Raw genomic sequence first — 23556 nt, 5'->3', positions numbered from 1 at the left:
GCCGGCAAGGCCTCACACAGACTGGCACCCATACGGCCTGCGAGGGATTGCATAGAGGGGCAAGGGCAGGCATAAATTGACCTCCCTGCTGCGATTGTGGAGCGGCCCACAAAATAAGTAGAGCTGCCCAGAGTCCCTGGAGGAGAGACCAGAAACAGGATTAACCGGAGAGTCCTAGAGCTGATTTCCTCCCATTTCCGTAGTCCCCATTTGGCGAGGGCAAGCAACGCACCCAAAGAGCCAAAAGCGGGGAAAACACACAATAGAAGTCCCTAAACTGACCAGGGCCGGGGAGCTCGCTGGCCAGGGAGGCCAGATGAGCACGGGAGGTCGCGAATAAGCCCCCTGGTCTGGGGCAAACACATGCGAGCCCAGGCAGGTGGGGGATCCTGCTGCGCTGGGAACGCGCTCAAGGAGCTCTCGTGAGAGCGCAGAGAGATCCCAAAAAATAGCCCAGCCCTGACCGAAGGGGTCACAGAGCTGCTCCAAGCAGGAGTCAGACACAGGCATTAGACTCCTGAAAGGCTCAAACAAATAACCCAAGGACCTATAGGGTCAACAACTGACAGCATCAGAGGCAAGCCCAGAAAGAAAAGTAAAGGACAAAAATACTTAACAGACTCTCACAAAAATGGGAAGAAAATGAAGTTCCCCCCAAATGAGTGGAAAAGGGGACTCCCCACAGAGAGAGCTAAATGAAATAGAGGCAAGGGAATTATCAGATATGGAATTTAAAACAATGGTTCTAAGGAAGCTCAATGAGCTCAGCCAGCTCAAAGATAACTATGAGAAACTGCAGAGAAACTATCAGGATCTTACAGCAAACTATATCAGCCTGGAAAAGGACATAGAAACTATCAAGAAGACACAAGAGGATATGAAGAATACCATTTCTGAATTGAAGAACACAGTAGAAGGAATCCAAAGCAGGCTGGATGAAGCTGAGGATCGAATCAGTGAGATGGAAGACAAGGTAGAAAAAAGCTCCCAGAAAGAACAAGAAATGGAAAAACGGCTCAAAAAGAATGAAGAAGCATTTAGGGAAATGCAGGACAACCTGAAACGCAATAATATCCGTATAATAGGGATACCAGAAGGAGAAGAAGAGGAGCAAGGAATAGAGAACCTCCTCGAAAAAGTAATGATGGAAAATTTCCCTAATTTGAGGAGAGAAAGGCTCTCATGGATCCAGGAGGCACAGAGGACCCCACTCAAGAAGGACCCAAGGAGGTCCACTCCAAGACACATCATCATTAAAATGGCAAATGTCAAAGACAAAGAGAGAATCCTCAAGGCAGCAAGGGAGAAGGAGAAAGTAACATACAAGGGGGCCCCGATACGCCTAGGAGGTGACTTCTCAACAGAAACACTCCAAGCCAGAAGGGAATGGCAACGAATATTCCAAGCCATGAAAAGCAAGGGCCTACAGCCAAGGCTGCTCTACCCAGCTAGGCTCTCCATTAAAATAGAAGGAGAAATACGGAGTTTCCCAGACAAAAGAAAGCTAAAAGAATACATCTCTACCAAACCAGCACTCCAAGATATGCTAAGGGGACTGGTTTAAGCAGATGAAGGAAAAGAATGAGACAGAGAGGAACACAAGTACAAAGAGAAAAGATGAGTAAGTTTCTATCAGTAATATCTCTCAATGTGAATGGACTAAATGCCCCAATCAAAAGACACAGCGTAGCTGAATGGATAAGAAAACATGACCCACACATATGCTGCCTACAAGAGACCCACCTCAGAGCAAAAGACCTACACAGATTGAAAGTAAAGGGATGGAAAAAAATATTCCAAGCAAATGGACATGAGAAGAAGGCTGGTGTTGCCATACTTGTATCAGACAAAGTAGATTTCAAAGCAAAGGCCATAAAGAGAGACCCAGAGGGGCACTTTATAATACTGAAAGGAAGAATCTATCAAGAAGACATCAACATTGTAAACTTCTATGCTCCCAATATAGGAGCCCCCAAGTTTATAAGGAAATTGTTGGATGACTTCAAAAAAGATATAGACAGCAACACACTGATAGTAAGGGATTTCAACACCCCACTGTCAAAAATGGACTGATCTTCCAAACAAAACATTAATAAACATATCGTGGCGCTGAATGACACACTGAATCAAAGAGACTTAACTGACATATATAGAACCTTACATCCCAAAGAAGAAAAATACACATTCTTTTCAAATGCTCATGGCAGTTTTTCAAAGATAGACCACATGATAGGACACAAAGCAAGCCTCAGTAAATTCAGGAAAATTGAAATAATACCAAACTTTTTCTCAGACCACAAGGGCTTGAAACTCGAAATCAACCTCAAAGAGAAACTTCAAAAACTTGCAAACTCATGGAGACTGAACAGTACACTGTTAAACAATGAATGGGTCAATAATGAGATAAGAGAAGAAATCAAAAAATTTCTGGAAACAAATGAAAATGAACAGACAACTGTCCAAAACCTATGGGACACAGCAAAGGCGGTCCTGAGGGGGAAGTTCATAGCAATACAGGCTTACCTAGAAAAGACAGAAACATTTCAAATAAAAAAGACCTAACACTACAACTTGAAGAACTGGAGAAACAACAACAAATAAATCCCAGAGCAAGTAGAAGGAAGGAAATAGTCAAGATTAGAGCAGAACTGAATGACATAGAGACGAAAAGAACAATTCAGAGGATCAACCAATCCAGAAGCTGGTTCTTTGAAAAGATTCATTAAGTTGACAAGCCTTTAAGCAGACTCATCAAAAAAAAGGGAGAGGACCCAAATTAATAATATCAGAAATGAAAGAGGAGAAATAACAACTGATACCACAGAAATACAAAGGATCGTCAGAAACTATTATGAACAATTATATGCCAAGAAATTTGAAAATCTTGATGAAATGGACACATTTTTAGAAAAGTATAATCTTCCAACACTAAAGGAGGAAGAAACAGAAAGCTTGAACAGACCGATAACAGCTGGGGAAATTGAAGCAGTCATCAAGAAACTCCCAGCACATGAAAGCCCAGGGCCAGACGGTTTCCCAGGAGAATTTTACAAAACATTTAAGGAAGAGCTAACCCCTGTCCTTCTCAGACTATTCCACAAAATCCAAGAGGAGGGAAGACTCCCAGACTCCTTCTATGAGGCCAGCATACCCTGATCCCAAAACCAGATAAAGACCCTACAAAGAAAGAAAACTACAGGCCAATTTTGCTGATGAACATAGATGCTAAAATCCTCAACAAAATATTGGCAAACCGCATCCAGCAATACATTCAAAAGATTATCCACCACGATCAAGTGGGATTCATCCCAGGGATGCAGGGATGGTTCAATATACGCAAATCAGTAAACGTGATACACCGCATAAATAAAAGAAAAGACAAAAACCACATGATCTTCTCGATAGATGCAGAAAATGCATTTGACAAGGTACAGCACCCATTTATGATCAAAACACTCAGCAAAATGGGAATCAATGGGGCATTCCTCAATGTGATAAAGGCCATATATGAAAAACCTACAGCCAATATCATACTCAACGGGCAAAAACTGAAAGCTTTCCCACTAAGATCGGGAACACGACAAGGATGTCCGCTATCACTGCTTCTTTTCAACATCGTATTGGAAGTCCTAGCCACAGTGGTCAGACAAGAGAAAGAGATAAAAGGCATCCAAATAGGAAAGGAGGAAGTAAAACTATCATTGTTTGCAGATGACATGATAGTGTACATAGAGAACCCTGTAGACTCTACCAAAAAACTCCTCAACCTAATAAGTGAATTTGGCAAAACAGCAGGATACAAAGTCCACATTCAGAAATCAAAGGCGTTTTTGTACACCAGCAATGCAATAGAAGAAGAAGAAATCAGGAAAAATATACCATTCGATATAGCACGAAAAAAGATAAAGTACCTAGGGATAAATTTAACCAAAGACACAAAAGACCTGTATGCAGAAAACTATACATTGAAAACAGAAATTAAGGAAGACACAAATAAATGGAAGCATATACCGTGCACATGGATTGGAAGAATTCATATCCTTAAAATGTCCATACTACCAAAAGCAATTTATAGATTCAACGCAATCCCTATTAAGATACCAATGACGTATTTCACAGAAATAGAACAGACATTTCAAAAATTTATATGGAACCATAAACGACTTCGAATAGCCGCAGCAATTTTGAGAAAGAAACACAAAGTAGGAGGGATCACAATACCGGATATCAAACTCTACTACAAAGCCACTATACTCAAAACAATCTGGTACTGGCACAAGAACAGACCCATAGACCAGTGGAACAGAATAGAAAGCCCAGAAATAAGCCCAGGTCTCTATGGACATCTAATATTTGACAAAGGGGGCAGAAGCATAAAATGGAGCAATAACAGCCTCTTCAACAAATGGTGTTGGGAGAGCTGGACGGCTACATGCAAAAAATTGAAATTGGATCATCAGCTGACACCATACACAAAAATAAACTCAAGATGGATAAAAGACTTCAATATAAGTCGCAACACCATCAAAGTCCTAGAGGAGAACATTGGCAGGAAACTCTCGGATATCCCATGCAGCAATTTTTTTCACTGATATGTCTCCTAAAGCAAGGGACATAAAGGAAAGAATAAACAAGTGCGACCTCATCAAAATAAGAAGCTTCTGCATGGCAAAAGAAAACATCAGCAAAATGAAAAGGGAGCCAACCATCTGGGAAAATATATTCACTAATGATGCATCAGATAGAGGTTTGATCTCCAAGATATACAAAGAACTCACTCGACTTTACTCCAAGAAGACAAACGATCCAATCAAAAAATGGGCAAAGGACCTGGGCAGATGCTTTTCTAAGGAGGAGATACAGAGGGCCCAGAGGCATTTGAAAGGATGCTCAGCATCACTAGCCATCAGAGAAATGCAGATCAAAACCACCATGAGGTACCACCTCACACCGGTCAGAATGGCCATCATAAACAGATCCACAAACAACAGGTGCTGGCGAGGCTGTGGAGAATAGGGAACCCTAGTCCACTGTTGGTGGGAATGCAGACTGGTGCAGCCACTATGGAAAGCAGTGTGGAATTTCCTCAGAACGCTGAAAATGGAACTGCCTTTTGATCCAGCGATTTCCCTGCTGGGACTATACCCTGAGAACCCCAAAACGCCAATACAAAAGAACCTATGCACCCCCATGTTCATAGCAGCACAATTTACAATAGCCAAGTGTTGGAAGCAACCTAAATGCCCATCAGTAGATGACTGGATCAAAAATTATGGTACATATACACAATGGAATACTACACAGCAGAAAGAACAAAAGAAGTACTAAACTTTGCGGCAGCATGGATGGAACTGGAGAGCATCATGCTAAGCGAAATAAGCCAGGGGGCGAAAGACAAATACCATATGATCTCACCTATAAGCGGAACCTAACCAACAATGCAAAGAAGCAAGGAAAATATGACCAGCAACACTGAAAGGAAAAGAAATCAACAGAGACAAGAGGGAAGGGGGGGGGCAGGGAAAGGGAAGGGAAGGGGAAAGTCAAGGAACATTTAGCAAGGACTCATGGACAAAACCAAAGGGGAAGAGCTGAGGGAGGGAAGGTGGGAGGGGGCAAGGGAAAGAGGTGGGGGAAGGCAGAGACAAATGTATTTAAAAAGTAAATAAATTAATTAAAAAAAAAAGAAGAACAAACTAAACTCGAGGTTGGGCTAAGAAAGAAAACAATAAATATTAGAATGAAATGAACAGAAAACAACTTATTGTGGTAATCATTTCACAACATATGTAAATGAAACCATCATGCCTTAAACTTATATGGTGGTTATGTTGATTATTTCTCAATAAAACTTGAAAAAAAAAAAAGATCCTTATGATCATAACTAGATGATCCTTAAGAGGCAGACCTGGGTGTAAGACATTTCTGTAACATATATGTTGGCTTTTAATCTCATTTTCTGAATATACTAATTTAATATGTTATAATTTTTACAAGTCTCCATCCACTCTCTCACCTAAATCTTGAGTCTTGATATCATCCACTTAATTCTATCATCTGCATGAAAATTTACTCAACTATTTAACTGTATATGGCTCTCTCCTTAATGCCTAGATTTTTAAAATGTATTCTGTATGAAAGGAAATGATTGAAAAACATGAGACACAATATGTAGTTAAAATTGAGGAATCGCTGCTTCATGACCTTGTCTTTTATGACTCTCTGACATTTGAGCAGCTAACTTTGATGGCAGTTTCATCATGACAACATGCCTGCTGATGTGTCACGTCTTGTGCAGAGTTTTTTGTGAAATATTAAATCACCCAGGTGACTCAGTCCCCCTACAGCCCAGATATGGTGTCCTGCAACTTCTGGCTTTTCCCAGAACTAAAATCACCTTTGAAAGGGAAGAGATTTCAGACCATCTATGAGATCCAGGAAAATATGAAGGGGCAGCTGATGGCTATGGAGAGAACTGTGTGAGGTCCCAAAGTGCCTACTTTGAAGTGGACTGAGGCATCATTGTCCTATGTACAATGTATCTTGTATCTTCAATAAATTTCTCTATTTTTCATATTAAGTGACTGATTACCTTCTGGACAGACCTCGTACTCAACAAATACTTAGTACAGTTTGTACCCTGTGTTAGGAACTGTACTAAACATTGAAACTACTGTGTGAAAAAAATGGATATGTTCTCCTTCTTTGCAGAGCTTATATTGTAGCAAAGGAATACATATAATAAATCATAGAGATAAATCAATATATATGTAGATGATACATAAAATTATAGTACTTTTGCAATAAGATATGCTACAGAAAAAGGTAATTAGAATAGAATAAAGGTGGATCAGAAACACCTGGTAATTTCAACTTTAAGGTGGTTAGGGTAAGCCTCATTGATTGGGAAGATGGCATTTGAGCAAAGACTTGAAGAAGGTGAGAGAGATAGGGACACAGATGTCTGTGTCTGAATTTGGAAAGTAAGAGAATTTCAGGAGGAAGGAATGAACAGTTAAAATGCTATAAAGCAGGGTGTCCAAACTTTTGACGTCTCTGGACCACTCTGGAAGGAGAAGAGTCATCTTGGGTCACAAATTAAATACACAAACACTGACAAAAACTGATAAGCAAAAGAAAAAGGTCTGTGCATAATTTACGACTTTGTGTTGGGTTGCATTCATAGCCATCCTGAGTCACATGTGGCCCACAGGCAGTGGGTAGGGCACCCCTGCTAAATAAAGCTTGAATATGCCTAGTATATTTTAAGAACAGCCAGAGGGCCAGTGTTGCTAGAACACAAAGAGAAAGGGGAGAGTAGAAAAAAGTTAGTTGAGAGGTAATAGGGGTATGTGTGAGGGAAGGTGGGGGTGTCAACTAATGTAGTGCCTCTGGGGCCATTGCAAGAACTTTGGTTTTTACTGCAAATAAAATAGAGAGACATTGAAAGACATAAGTATAAAACGGTGTGATGAATAATTTGAGAGGATCAGCATTCTGGCTCCTGAGTAGGGTGGCCTTTTAAAGAGGGAGGCCAATTAGAGGTTACTGGAGTAAATCATGAAGAGAGTATGAACCTAGAGTGTGAAAAAGTGGCCTGAATCTAGGTGGGAGCAATGGAAGGAATGGGAAGTAAATGGAATCTGGATGGGTTTTGTATGTAAGACCAATTAGGGTTTCTTGATGGATTGGAAGTAAAGTGTAAAAGAAAAATGGAAATCAAGATGACTGCAGGTTTTCTGTCCTGAGCGACTTGAATGATTTGTCTTTAACTTAGATGGGTGAAGCAATATGTGAAATAGGTTTTGGAGAGAAGAGTACGTGTTTGAACATGCATAATTTGAGATGTTTGTTAGATTCAAAAAGGAGATGTCAGATAGGTATTTGGATATGAACCCAGAGTTTAGGAGAAAGGTCTAGACTGTAGATTTAAAATGAGGACTCATTATTATATAAATAGTACGTAAACTGTGAGACAAACTGTGAGCACCAATGATGTAAGTATAAATAATTTTTAAAAAGAGCAAGAACTGAACCATGAAGTACTCTGAAATGGGAGTGGAAAGAAGAGGAAGAATCAATATAGGTGACTGAACAAGATCAATCAGTGAGATGGGAAGGGAAATAAGTAATATTGAGTCTTAGAGATCAAATGAAGAAAATGTATCCAGTAAGAAGAAGTGACCCAACTGTTTCAAGTGATGCTGATAGGTCATTAAGATGTCCCAAAATTGCTTTTGGATTTAGTATGGGGAGATGACTGTGAACTTGACTGAAATGATTTTGGTGGAGTAGTGGTTTTAAGGACTGGAAGAAGAGAGAGGAATTGCAGATAGAGAAACAGACAACACCATCTAAGATTTTTGCTGTAAAGGGTTAAAGAATTATTAAGGGATGAGGAACCAAGTTTTCTTTGGAGTAGAAGAAATAACAGTATACGTGTAAGATGATAATATAATAAACAAGTAGAAAGGAAAATCTTGATTATGTAATAGACACTGAGGAGAATTACTAGAGTTATGTCCGTGGGTATGCAAGAAAAATGGCGATCTAGTGGAGATATTAGCTTTGGAGAGAAACAGGGATAATTCATCTGCATTGACAGGCAGGAATCAGAGAATATGGGTTCAGATGCTAGTAGATGGGTAGATATAATGGTAACAGTCGGTGGAAAGTTACCTTTTGAGAGCTTTAATATTCTCAGTGGAGTAGGGTCAGTAGCCATGAAGATGGCAGAAGTGCGGAAGGCTTGCAGAGAGAGGAAAACATGTGGAGTAGTCACCAGAGGAGGAAAGTCAATGGATTAAAGAAGTTGGGAAGCATTGGGCTGTACTTTAATATTGCAATCATGAACTTAAAGTGATATCAATCAGGGAGATTAAGGGTTTTTCCCAGATCCTTTCAGCAATAGGTAGAGAGTTGGATTCAGCCAGGATTGTGATTTTACCGAGCATACAGGGTGCCATGAGAGAAAAGCAAGGGTGTTGGGGCGCGGGGGCAGCGAGGATCTTTTGCTTATCATCCATGGAATTTAAGCCATGCCAAAAAAGCAGAGAAAACATCAAGAGGGGAAGAATTCCTGAGAAAGTGATGGGTTTAATAGATTGGTGGTTCTGATGGGGTCAAATGGTGGTTGGGGTTGTATAAGAAGAGATGTTCTGAAAAGACAGGATGGGGTCAGAAAGTAAAATTTGCTAGTTGACATTCAATTTCTTGATATTCCTTGTGTTATCTGGGTGAGACCTAGAAAAACAATGGTAACTCAGCAAGCACTTGTTAAGTTGAATCTAATTATATTTTTGAATCAAACCTTGAAGCAATGAACTAAAAGACTTTACAAACATAGAAAGAAATATTTGATTTTAGTACAATGGTTTTTTTTTTTTTTTTGGTCTATTTGTCCCAGGATCTCTTTATTTTTTTTAAATTTTATTTTAATTTATTTTTTCAAATACATTTGTTTCTGCCTACCCCCACCACTTTCCCTTGCCCCCTCTCTCCTTCCCTCCCTCAGCTCTTCCCCTTTGGTTTTGTCCATGAGTCCTTGCTATATGTTCCTTAACTTTCCCCTTCCCTTCCTTTTTCCCACCCCCTGTCCCTCCTTCCCTCTTGTCTCTGTTGATTTCTTTTCCTTTCAGTGTTGCTGATCTTATTTTCCTTGCATCTTTGTGTTGTTGGTTAGGTTCCACTTATAGGGGAGATCATATGGTATTTGTCTTTCGCGAAGGACAAATGGCTTTAGATTCAAACTACCTTTTCTGAGATGAAAAAGGTAACTACATACAAACATAACATAAAAGACTTTCTACAAATAGCACATTTTGAATGATTTAGTGTTCTATTAAATACATTTAAATTTATGTTTATTACCTACAAGTTTTTATATAAATCAGTACATTTCATGATAGTTATGGATAATACATATGAAAATGCTCATTTTCTGAATTTTACAGATATCAGCCCAAATGGTTTACTCTGTGATATGGGCTATATGCTGAAATAAAAAAAAATAATGTTACATTTTGTATAAAAGGAAGTATATTTATGAGATTTTAATGTGCTATTTTAATTATTATACCAATTTTCATAATTTTTTTTCAATTTTGAAAGAGCAGGCAGTTATTTATATTTTTATTAAATTGAAGTAGTTTTAGGAGCAGGAAGAATGGAATTTATTGAGAAAATGTTGTAAGCACTTTGTTTCATTTTCTCAACTCTTTTATAATGTGGTTTATTATTCTATTTTAATTAATAAAGAAACTGTGGCTCAGAGATTAGCCATAATTTGAAACCAGGTCAACGTTATTCCAAACACTACCATGTTTTACCTACATTAAGCTGTGCTTACCAAATCCAGAATTAAAACTACTTTCAGATATAAATTTTACCTACTCAAGATTGGCAATGAAACATTTATAACAAGGCACTATAAATTGCATTTGTTTCCTACATACTCTTCAGGTCAAATAAAAATAACCCCAACATTCTGGAACTCTGAGTTTAATGCACACTCAAGGCTGACCATGCAGCATTCTCATAAGGGCATTGTATACGGCATTTGTTCTATGATTAGTTGGTCAAAATTCAGATAGCATGCATTTTCTAGAACTTTGAGTGAAATCCTCAGGTAATAAAGTTCTTCATTTCTGAATTTAACATACTGTCAACAAGTGTTAAAGTCAAACTCAGAATCTTTTTACTCTCTCTATATGAGTCCAGCATATAGCTATTAGAAGGAACAATTAGAAAGGAGGGGTCACTCAAAATAGGCAGGGTGTCAGTATGAATTATAACAGACGGTCTGATAATAAAGGCAGTGATGACAAAACTATAGTTAACAGTAGAATTCTGAAATTATACCAATCAATTTTTATATAGGGCAAGCACCTACACATACTAAAAATATGTCAAAAACACAACCTATGATGATCTCAAGTCAACCTGGAAAAGTTAAATTGCATTAATTGCACTCATGTAATGAAAATAATATGATATGAAACATTTTTTTGAATAATCATTCAAATAAAATAAAAACTTTTTTCATGTTTAAAAGGATAAACTATACTTTTATTTTGGAAAATTATTTTGTATATAAGCCCACATTCTTCAAAGATATTTGGTATATGGTACAATATACTATTGAATAGTAAGCACTGATTAGAGGAGGGGATTCAGAGGGGCAACCTGTTACAAAGGAGGAAGCAAAAGCATCTAGTGATTAGGTTAGCAAATTTGGGAGCAATTGTACAGGTCAGTCATATCTTAAAGAGGAAAGGGGAGAGAGAAAAAGAGGGAAAAAATAGGCTGGACTGGTTGGCTTTACCTTTGAGCACTGTAGTGAAGGGTGCCAAGAACTCAATAAGGACCCAAGCAAAAAGAGCTAAAAGTCTTCTGCAAGATTCTGCATATTTCAGTGGCATTATAAACACAAAAATCAAGTGAAGGTCAAGTAGCCAATCATTTGGGAGAGTTACACAACTGATTCTCCTTAGACCTATGTCTAGAGAAAATTTTGACCTTTATGACCTTGACTAACAAGTTCATTAGCAGAGGAATGCATCTGACTTAGTCAAAATAAAATAAAATGACACCTGATTCGTTCTCTGCTTCAACAACAAATGTATTCTGTCTCTATTACGTGAAATGAACTGTCTAATAACTTTATTTCATATTTGACTAATGATTTTTTCCTTCATTGTCATTCAACCACTTTATTGAACATTTACTATGCCTGTGCTTTGGTAGTGGCTATTGTGGCTTTAGAAACAGTGTAACTAATGTGCAGCAGTTCTCATTTCACCTTCAAGGAGTTTATACCTAAGCAGGGAGGGAGTATGGCCTAGTAGAGAGAGAGCTCACAATGCTTCAATACCAGTTCAATTTTGTTCTCACAATTTTCTTGGATTTACAGGGACATGGAATACAGCTTAGTCACTCAGCTCAGAAAAAGGCTTTGCTGTGATGTAAGGGCAATATATCGTCTAGAGTTCAACACAGACTTCAGAAGGATGAGGGGATAGGAGCAATTTATTTATTCCTTATATTTAAATACATCATCTGATTGTAAATTCTACCCCCCCCCCATGGAATGTTGGTGATGTATTACTTGTTAATTGTATTTCCTGATGAAGACATTGGAAAGAGTTAAAAATACTGGCACAAGACTGAGAAAGTGGCAGTAGAACAGACTGGGTCTGTGTTGCCATCAGTAACAGAAATACAGGGAGTCAATCCAAGGTTATAGTAACACTACAAACTTGGGCAGAAGTAGATTCTGCAGAAAAGGAAAGTAGTGTTATAGTGAGGGAAGTGTTAGTGATTTTCAGATAAATAACACATGAAGAGTACTGAAAGTCAAGCAGTCATTATTTTAATAGGGTGAAATAATAAGCTTTACTCTAAATAAATGGCCTAATGATATGCCAAACACCAAAAAGCACATTTATTGATAACTGAGAACAAATGCATGGTAACTTTTTCTCCCCAGCCTACCTAAGGCAACCCAAAATAGGCTTTCCTATGAATATGTGTATCTGGTGATTATATCTATATCTATATATCTATATCTAATCTATATCTAATCTATATCTATCTATATCAATATCATCTATCTATATATATCTACCTATATCATCTATCTATATCTATCTATTAGGTCTATCTGGAAAAAGTCCAGCCATTGTTAACATAATGAAAACAGTTTGTGCCAAACCAATGTAACCTAGTAGCCAAGGAGAGAGGACTGGAATGTGCACATGTGAACAATGGTGACTTCACTATACTAGACAGTGGGGGTGGTAGATGCTGCTGAGTGAGCCTGTGTACTGTGTAGCTGTCAGATTCCAAATGACCGAGAAAGTAGAGCAATGAATCTGCATCACATTTTGCATTAAGCTTGAACATTCCTCTGCGGAAACTATTTGGACGATTCAGAAAACTGTGGCTATGGACAAGTGGTGATTGGCAGCTTCATCATGACACTGTGCCTGCTCATGCATCACGTCTTGTGTAGAGTTTTACAAGAAATATCAAATCACCCTGGTGACTCAGCCACCCAAAATTCAGATCTGGCACCCTGTGACTTCTGGCTTTTCTCAAAGGTAAAATCACCTTTGAAAGGGAAATGATTTCAGGAACTCTTGATGAGATTCAGGAAAATATGACAGAGAAGCTAATGGTGATTGAGAGAACTGTGTGAGGTCCCAAGGTGCCTACTTTGAAGGGGGCTGAAGCATCATTGTCCTATGTACAATGTTTCTTCTATCTTGTAATTTTCTTCAATAAATGTCTCTATTTTTCATATTACAGGGCTGGACACCTTCTGGACAGACCTCATATATCTATCTTTACCTCTGTCTCATCTATATATTTATGTATGTATGTATATATGTATTTATGTATGTATGTATGCATCTATCATCTATCACCAGAGTCTCTATTCTTAATATGTTCAGCATTTTAAATATTTTTATCATGTAACTAGTTACTCATATCTGTTTTCTCAAATGCATTGGAAACTCCCTCTCTTAATTTGAAATTAAGGATATTATTTGTCTTTAGTGTTTTGTATGCATTTGGGAAAAGGGAGGGATAATTGGCAAGCTGGAAAAACACATAATAATGGATTCAACTCTGAATGCTTTTCATTACAACTAACAATAGTAATTTTGCCCACTATGATGTTTTAAAAATCTATTCTTGTATAGAGATAAGTTTTAGAGGATAAGAGAAAAATCACTTAATTGCTGCAGAATTAGGAAAGGCTTTCATATTAATTCATTTTCATTAAAGTCCTTTAATTATAGTGTCATAGTCTCTCTGAACTATGACAAATCAACAATCATACTTAAAACTGAATCACTGCCTAATTAAACCTTATCATTCATTATCTTGCTTTATCATATGAAACAATTTACTCCAATATGACCATGAATCAACTCTATAAACAGAGACTATTTACTCAGAGACTACACTATATAAAATGCATTCATCTCAGATGGACATGGGTTTTTTATTTTAGTATTGATTTAAGGTCTGAGGAATAAAAGATAAAAGGTTCATTGATATGGAAAGCTGATGCATTCATCCATGGATTACTGCATGTAACTTGGGGAACAGAGAGACTTAAGAGAGGAAGGGAATTTACATACAGCATAAATATTTATATAAATATATATCTATATATGAAATAACACTTCAGAAAACTGAAATTTTTTAAATATAAAGGTTAATGTACTTATTGTTAAAATAGAAGAATAAAATCTTTATGAAAGAGTAGAATCTTTATTGAATACAAAAGATTGAAATCTCATTTTCCAGTTTATTTCTTTTCAGTTCATTAGGTGTATTCAGTATTCCAGGTAGGTAAATATTCAAAGCATTGAGTATTTTCAATGTTCCAAATATGCAAAAATTCTTAAGTACTATTTGAACTTAAAAAGCTTATAATGTAATGGAGAATAAAATATATAATTAGTAGATTCCTAGCCTGTACCCAATAATCAGAAAATATGTATTTATATTATAAGAAACACAAATTATATTTAAAAAATTGAACATATACTTGGCCAAAATGTCAAAGTGAATAAATAATGAAAATTAGTATCATTTAGACCATGTAGTCTATGACATATCTCAATAAAAAATTTTATGATCAAAAAAACTATAAATAGCTTGAATATTAAAAAATAACTGAATAAACTCTAAGAAGTAGAAGAGACATTATAAAATAGCTATAGTAGGAAGTAAGAAGGTAGAAATTAATAATTGGAAAATAAACCAACAACCAACCAGCAGAGAGACTAATAAGCCAAAAGAGTGTTATATAAACAGTTAGTAGAGTGGAGAAACCTCTGCAGGATGGATAATAAAAAATAAAAGAGAGATAGCATAATTAAGCTATATGAGGAATACAAATGTCAAAACAGCCACAGATATGGTAGAGATTTATAAAACACATAAGAGAAGCCTAAGGACAATGCTTGACATTAAAATTGACCACTGTCATATGTACTAGATGACTTCCCAGAAAATTATAGCTTATGGAGGAGACTCAAGAAGATATAAATTTATAATAATGGGAAAGAAAAATAGATTGTCATATTCAATTGATTTGATTTTATATAGGAAAATTCAAAAGAATCTTCTGGTTATATATTAGAACTTATAATTAGCAGTGGATGAATGTAAGATCAAGATATCAAAATGAGTAATGTGTCTATATAGCATCAACTAAATTTAGATAAAGCACTTTTTGAAAAAGAATACAATCTATAATACTAGTAACCTAAACTACTTAGAGATAACTCTAATAAAATGTATGCAAGACTTTCTTGAAGGAAATCATAAATTTTATTGAAACACACAAAATAAAACCTAAATAAAGGTAAATAGAATACATTTGTAATCTTGCTCACTGGCATATGTCATCAATTTGGCTCAAATAAACTCATGAAAATTGCCTTAAAAAGGATAGATAAATAAATAAATGTAAATGTCATGTTCCTGGATTGTAATACTCTCACAAGGATATCAGTTCTTCCCAATTAATGTTTAAATTTAAGCCAATTAAAAAATCCAACAGATTGTTTGTGAACCACAATGAGTTAAACCTAAAGTTCATATGAAGAATTAAATACCAAGAACAGCAAGACATATTTGAAAAGAAAAAGAAGAGGACTTCTGGCCAAGATGGAGGTGTAGGTGGATATGTTTTGCTCCCTTGCACAATAAAAAGGAGGACAACAAATACAAAAACAAAAAACAACCAGAACTGCCAGAAAATCAAACTGTATGGAAGTCCAACAACCAAGGAGTTAAAGAAGAAACATTCATCCAGACTGGTAGAAGGGTTGGAGGTGGGCAGCCGGGGCAGAGAGGATACGTGATAAGGTGACTGACAGGGCAGTCCTGCATTCGTGTGCAGATAAACTGGGAGGAACAACTGGGGAGCAAGATAGCCTGCATAACCCAGGGTTCCAGCTCAGGAAACTAAAGCCTCAAAACCTCTGGCTGTAAAAACCTGTGGGGATTGCAGCAGTGGGAGAAACTCTCAGCCTCATAGGAGTTTATTGAAGGAGCCTACAGGGTCCTAGGACATACACAAACCCACCCACCTGGGAATCAACACTAGAAGGCCCCAACTGCTTGTAGGTAGAAGGGGAAGTGGCTAAAAGTGGAGCAAGAGCCACGTAAGCGGCACTGTTCCCTCTCTCACACCTCCCCCACATACAGTGCCACAACGTAGCAAAGTGGGTTGTCCCACTCTGGCGAATGCCTTACAATGTAATAGGAGTGCTGAGACAAAGGAATATGGCCCAAATGAAAGAACAGATCAAAACTCCAAAAATAGAACTAAGCAACAAGGAGATAGACAACCTATCAAATGCAGAGTTCAAAACACTAGTAATCAGGAGGCTCACAGAAATGGTTGAGTATAGATGCAAAATAGAGGAAGAAGTGAAGGCTATGCAAAGTGAAATAAAGGAAAATATACAGGGGACCAACAGTGAAGGGAAGAAAACTGGGACTCAAATCAATGATATGGAACAGAAGGAGGAAATAAACATTCAACCAGAACAGAATGAAGAAATTAGAATTTAGAAAAATGAGGAGGGCCTTAGGAACCTCTAGAACAACCTTAAATATTCCAATATCCGATTCATAGGGATGCCAGAAGGAGAACGGAAAGAGCAAGAAATTGAAAACTTATTTGAAGAAATAACAAAGGAAAACGTCTGCAATCTGGCGAAGGAAATACACTTCCAGGAAGTCCAGGAAGCTCTGAGAGTCCCAAAGAAATTGGACCCAAGGAGGAACACACTAAGATACATCATAATTAAATTACCCAAGATTAAAGGTAAGGAGAGAAACTTAAAAATAGCAAGAGAAAAGCAGACTGTTATTTACAAAGGAGTTCCCATAAGACTCAGCTGATTTCTCAGAAGAAGCCTTACAGGCAAGAAGGGGCTGGAAAGAAGTATTCAAAGTCATGAAAGGCAAAGACCTACATCCAAGATTACCCTATCCAGCAAAACTATCATTTAGAATGGAAGGGCAGGTAAAATTCTTCCCAGATAAGGTCAAGTTAAAGTTCATCATCACCAAGCCCTTATTATATGAAATGTTAAAGGGACTTACCTAAGAAAAAGAAGATCAAAACTATGAACAGTAAAATGAAACAAGCTCACAACTATTAACAACTGAACCTAAAAACCAAAAACTAAGCAAATAACTAGAACAGGAACAGAATCACAGAAATGAAGATCACATGGAGGGTTATCAGTGGGGACAGGGAGCGGGGCAAATGGGTGAAAAGGTACAGGGAATAAGAAGCATAAATAGTAAGTACAAAATAGCCAGAGGGAGGTTAAGAATGATATAGGAAATGGAGAAGACAAAGAACTTATATGTACAACCCGTGGACATGAACTAAGGAGGGGAATGCTGGGGGGGCAGGTTCAGGGTGACAGGGGATAAAGGGGAGTAAAAATTGGGACAAGACTGTAATAGCATAATCAATAAAATATACTTTAACAAAAAAAAGAAAAGAAACAAAGAACTTGTATGATCAGATAGTAAAACAATATTCAGTTTTAGTGATTAGAACAATATGCCGTTGGCATAGGAATAGGCAAATAAGCCAGTGGTGCAGGATGGAGAGTTTGGAAAAATGTTTTTTATATGTAAAAGAGGTAGAATTATAAATTAGTGGGGAAGCAACAGGCTCTTTGATAAATGTTGCTGAAACAGTCACCTATTTATATAGAATTTTAGTCATATGTAGCATAGGAATAATTTTTAAGAGAATTAAAGGCCTAAATTTAGAAAGAAAAACTAATAGGTTTGGAAGAAAATATAGACAGTATTTTTATGACATTAAAATAGAAAAACTCTTGAATTAGTTATAAAAATATAGACTATAAAGAAAAAAGTGATACATTTTAGTACATTAAAATGGCAACTTCTCTGTGGCAAATGACATCTCAAGCAAAGTGAGAAGACAAGTCACAAATTGGGAGATGATATTTGTAACCCATTTAACCAAGTGACTAGTGCCCAGTTACATAACAAACAATACTAAATAAAAATGGACCAAAAAAAGTCCATTTTATAGAGCAAGATACTCTACACTTGCCAATAACAAGAAGTGAAAAAAATGTCAACTCCTCTAGTGATTAAGAAAGCATAAATTAAAATACCTAGCTGCCTTTCATTGGGCCAACATTTAAAATGTCTCATAACCCCAAGTGTTTGCAGAGATAGGAAGCAGTGGAAACTTGGTACTTTGCTTGTACGATTAGATCCACATTGAACAGCAAGGACAAATTTCAGAAACGTAATGTGGAATAAAAACATTAAATAAATATTAAATAAAAATATTAAAAATATTAAATAAAATATTTTATATTTATATTAATATAATATTAATATAATACAATATTAAATATAAAAATATTAAATAAAATATTAGGTATCTAGACCATGAAGTTAGAAAGTGCAAATCATCTTTGGTGACATGGGCATATAGAATGGTAATGTAGGTGGAGGTCAATTGTGGAGACTTTTAATACTGTGTTAGGGAGCCTACACTCTACCCTAGCTTAACTGAAGTATCTTAACTAAGGGTAACCCAGTATTATTTGTAATTCAGAAAGATTTTTAAAGCTGCTTTGAGGAGAATAGGTTTGGGAATGGTGGTGGCACTAGTGGACACGGAGAGACCAATTAAGAGGCTATTTAAGTAGTCTAAGGAGAAAGAAAGAGATTAAATTAAGATTGTATGGGAATGGAAAGACAAAAACAGACTTGACACATATTTAGAAGGGATATTTGGCAGGACTTGGTGACCGAATCATATCGTAGTCAGAGGAAATAATGGATTTTTGCATTAAATGCCTATGTGGAAATAGTAACATTAACAGAACTGGATAATGAAGAAAAAGCAGAGTGGGGTACAGAGTTTGATGGAAGAATTGAAAATTAAAAGTAGGGCTCCTCTCAGGCTCTTCTTCCTTGGGGATGCCTGGATGAACATGCTGCAGCTGCCTGCCTTTTCCAAGGATGGTATTTTGGATGGTAAGGAACTCCAGGCACAGCCTAGGATCGGGTTGGCTTTGCAGAGGGTGGCAGGGTTATTCTTCTTTGGGTGTGCTAGAGGGGACGAGCTATGAGGCAGAAACTTGCCATCCTTCCAAAATCATGTAGCTTTTGAATCTTATGTTGTTTTAGTTTGTAAACTAACCCTATAGAAATAAGATAATTAAAAACTAACATAGGGTATTCGAGAACTCAGGTGTTAAAGAGTTTAGCCTTAATTGATAGGTTTAAGTGGTTAAAACTGTAACTAAAGAGTTAAAGAGTTTAGCCTTAACTAATAGGTTTAAGTGACTCATGCAGGTGGAAAGATGTTATCCCAAAATTGTAAAGCTGTTGAACAAAGACACCTTTCCTTTATCACGAAAAAAAAAAAAAAAGAAAGAAAGAAAGAAAAGAAAAAGAAAAAGAAAGAAAAGTAAAGGTCCGAGGGCACATGGACAACCAATGGAAAACCAAGATAATGTTTCAACTCAGCCTCCAAGTGAATTAGTTCATCATAAGGAGTAATTCATCAACTTTTTAAATACATTTCAGGCAAATTTTTACCAGATGGAGCAGTACTTAAATGAATCTCTATTTAAAAATAATCATTCTCTTTTCTGTCTTTAAATACCAATAGTGATATTGGTATTCTCTCATGATGTTCTCTCGTGTCTGATTCTTTTCTCCAGGGCTATTCCAACCTCGTTAACTATTAACTGCCCTTATTTTCTGTTATCTGTCCCTTCTTCACCTGACAGATTCCCAAAGGATGTATTATGCTCCTTAAGTAACTGTTGATGCCTCTGCCACAGAATTCAGTGACATCTTTTTTAGGTATGATTTCTGAAAGGGGTGATGTGTTGAAATATTTTACTGTTTGTGTAACTTCTAGCAATGGCTCATAGATCATGCTCACCTAACCTTTTGTAGTATGCTAATTTGCAGAAGGGCTTGCCATGTCTTGCATGTCTTTTTGCATAAATATTTCCAGAATATAGAGACCATGAACAGAGTTAAAAGTCCCTAATAATACAAGGACTTTTAAGGGTGCCCACAAACTTACATTCTCAAAAATCTCATATTTATCAGGAGTTTTGTGCTTATATTTGGTGATGAATTTCTTCCGATTCTCTTTAAGATAGATTGTTATTTATTTGGACTCTACAGCCAAACCTTCCTGAAGACCAAGGGCTGTGGTATATTGGCCATATGATATTTCTCAGAAATCATAATTTGAAAATAGCACTTGATGTGTAAATGCATTTAAATAAATAAGCAGTATTAATTGTTAATAAAGTACAGAAATGCCAATTCATATAAATATGTGGCCTATAAACCTTATCTTTAAATAATAAAGGCAGATGTCATGTCATCTTTCAATGGGCCTAAATCTGTTGATTTTCTGTAAGTATGCATAGGGTCCTTTTAAAATTGCTTTTCTGAAAACCCTCTAAGTGGTAATTCAAGTTGTAGAAGAATGCATGTGTGTCCCCTGTTTATATTCATATTGTTTCCTTCAAACAAATGCTCTCCTTGATTCAGGTGCTACTATGCTTCATGGAAATCCTCAGGCTATATCTTTTACTTGAACTCTTCTCTCATAATGAAGCAGTCTTAATTAATCATTCTATTACCTAAGAATTTGCAATTGAAATTTGTGCTATATAATTAAATACTTCATTTTATGTTTTATGATATTCACTGATTATTTATAGATGTTAGTCTTATGTCTCCAGTGACACTAAACTTCTCTATGACTCTCATAGACTTCCTGAAGAAATCTTCCTAGTAATTCACAGTAGTACATTTCAACAAACATTTTATGTTCATCCAGAAGAACCATTCATTCATGACTTCATTCAATAACTATCTGTTGAGCTCCTACAATGTGCCACAGGCTAGTTTAGGCAATACAGATACACCAGCAACAAAGACATCAAAACTGAGACATCACTGAGTTTTAATTCTATTAAGAGGAGCCCAGACAACACATAATTGATTTAAACATATAGTATGTCAGTTTCCCATAAATGTTATTAAGGAAATAAACCGGGAAGAGAAAAACGGCCTGCTTCTAGTGAATAATAACAGCAAGATCTTATTTTTAGCAGGATGGCCCAGGATTTCTTAGAAATGCCATATTTAATGTAATCAAGAAAATTTCCTGGTTGTCCTTAATAAAACAGATTAAATTAGCCTCCCCATTTACTTATAATGTCAAGCCAGTCTTAACTAACTTCATTTTTTTAGGGCACATAATTATTTTTTCTTTTCTTTTTTAACAGCTTTATTGAGGTACAATGATACACAAAGAGCTGTACATATTTAATATGTGCAATCTGATGAGTTTAGACATTTTCAAACACCAATGGCACCATCACTACAATCAAGTTAATAGACATATCCAACAACTCCCAGAATTTCCTTGTGTCCCCTGGTTGGTTCTTCTCCTCTTTTGTTTTTCACTTTGTGTGTGTGTGATAAGAACACTTAACATAAGTTACCTTCTTAACAGATTTTGAAGTTCACAAGACCATACTGTTAATTATAAGCACTATATTTAATATCAAGCATATCTCAACTCTATTATGATGTTTTGAAGAAAGGCTCTATGCTTTCTATGTTTATCTAAAATACCCCTCTCCCACTACCATACTTTCTGAAAATGAGGAAAATAAACAATGTAAAAGCAGTAAAATATTCTAAAAAAGATTAAATAACATATCTGAATGCAAAGGGATATCAGGCATACTAGTAGGAGAAAGGGAGAGAGGTTTTCTGTCTGAGATTTAAAAGATTTAACTTTGCAATAAAATTAACTTAAGAATCACAACAAAATAAAAAAAGTATTATACCATTTGCAAAGAGAAAACATTACAGCACATTTTCAGTATAAAGTTATTTAGAGATAAGATGAAATCTTACCATTTTTGCTGATGTCGAGTTCTTTAAGATTAACTAAACTAGCAATAGTGGTTGGCAGATTTGAAAGGTCATTGTCAGGAATACTTAGTTTTCGTAGAGCTTGACAATTGAACAATTGCTGTAAAAAAAAGTAGCGATTAATTAGATCTCAATTTAGTTAAATCCTTTTATACGTAAACTCAGTAACAAAATTCAATTCATCTTTATAAATGTGGTAGTGAAAGGGCCAACTACAAACTCTCACCTTCTTCCCTCCAACACTCAATTGTTATCAGAACCTTTTCTATCCCCATGTTAGTGCCTCATTATTCTCTGCTCCTAGATTCAAAAACCAAGGTATTCTACTTTTTCTCCTTTTGTTTATCATTAATATTAAATTTACTGTCCCTATGGAGTTTCTTCTTTGAATTAATTTCTTGAGTGGTCCCTTTCTGTCTATTTCCACAGCTACTAGGATTACCTCAATTCTCTTTTCTTGTCCCTATGTTAGATTTCAGAAAGAAATATGTTCTTCGATTTAATCATGTTGCACAGCTGTTTATATGACATGCAACATGATAGATGTTTGAGTACATGAGTTCACATTTCTTTTGTGTCCCCCACCACTGCTCATAAATAGTAAATTATACACTGAATCTTTGGTATTTAGTGAAATACCAAATATACCAAATAATACCAAATAATAATTAGTTAACATCTGCCATCAGTCCATACATAGTATGTGGTGGGGAAATGTTGAGTGTTAAAGCAATGGCTCTCAAATTCAACATGCTTATAATCCCTGGTGGGTAGAGGAGCTTGTTTAAAATGTGAATTCTTGAGCTCTTTCCAAAGTCATACCAATATAGTGGGCTGGGATGGAGGTCTAATCTGTATTTTTTTACAAGCACCTTAGTGATGTAGGTGTTTACAGTACTGTATTCTGGGGAACAAGAGTTTTTAGCTATGCCCATCTCATCTTGACTACTCAGGATATGAACAGCTGGGACAGAATTTTTATTCATTTCTGGGAGAATTATCTTAATGAGATCCTTTCTGTTTGACATTTATAATTCTGTTTAGCTAAATTTTCACAGATGAATTCTCTGGTGTCCATGACTATGCAATTGGCCCAGAGTACATCTAACTACTGTTTGTTCTTACATGTAATTCATTATTTATAGGCAGAAACAATGTAACATATAGTTGTTGTTTCTTAACTCATTAGTTCTTTTTTAAAAAAGATTGTAGTGGTTGCTACTTAAGATTAAATACACAGTTTCTTGCTTTTGGTTAGTCATGAGTGGCTCCTTGCTAAAATTTCAACATGCTATACAGAAATGTTGCTACCATTTTTAAATAAAAGTTAAAAAATGGAAGTTTAATAGATAGTTTCTGTTAACTGCTAATCTTCCCTTAAAAATAGAAAAAACAGATGTCTATACTCATGGTAAAAGTTAACTAAATTTTTGTCCAGTTTGTACCATCCTGTAAGGATCATTATGTCTACATGCAATGTAACCTTATAAATTCATAGATTTAAAAAAACTCAATTGTTTTGTGGATGCTGTT

General features: G+C 36.2%; 1 protein-coding gene across 2 annotated transcripts in view; it reads right to left on the bottom strand.

The window, feature by feature from the left end:
- The window catches only part of LRRC7 (leucine rich repeat containing 7), a 389615-nt gene that overhangs the window by 259022 nt on the left and 107037 nt on the right, over positions 1-23556 (bottom strand). For both annotated transcript variants that reach the window (XM_054574559.1, XM_054574567.1), the window contains exon 3: positions 22006-22123. In XM_054574559.1, the coding sequence (XP_054430534.1) occupies positions 22006-22123 (118 nt within the window). The remainder of the gene's footprint in view (positions 1-22005; positions 22124-23556) is intronic.

The sequence above is a fragment of the Pteronotus mesoamericanus genome, unplaced genomic scaffold (assembly GCF_021234165.1).
Source record: "Pteronotus mesoamericanus isolate MK-2021 breed Mesoamerican mustached bat unplaced genomic scaffold, CSHL_Meso_final contig_105, whole genome shotgun sequence".
NCBI classification, from domain to species: domain Eukaryota; kingdom Metazoa; phylum Chordata; class Mammalia; order Chiroptera; family Mormoopidae; genus Pteronotus; species Pteronotus mesoamericanus.
The sequence above is the reverse complement of the archived record's forward strand: the minus strand, read 5'-3'. Positions and strand labels throughout refer to the sequence as shown.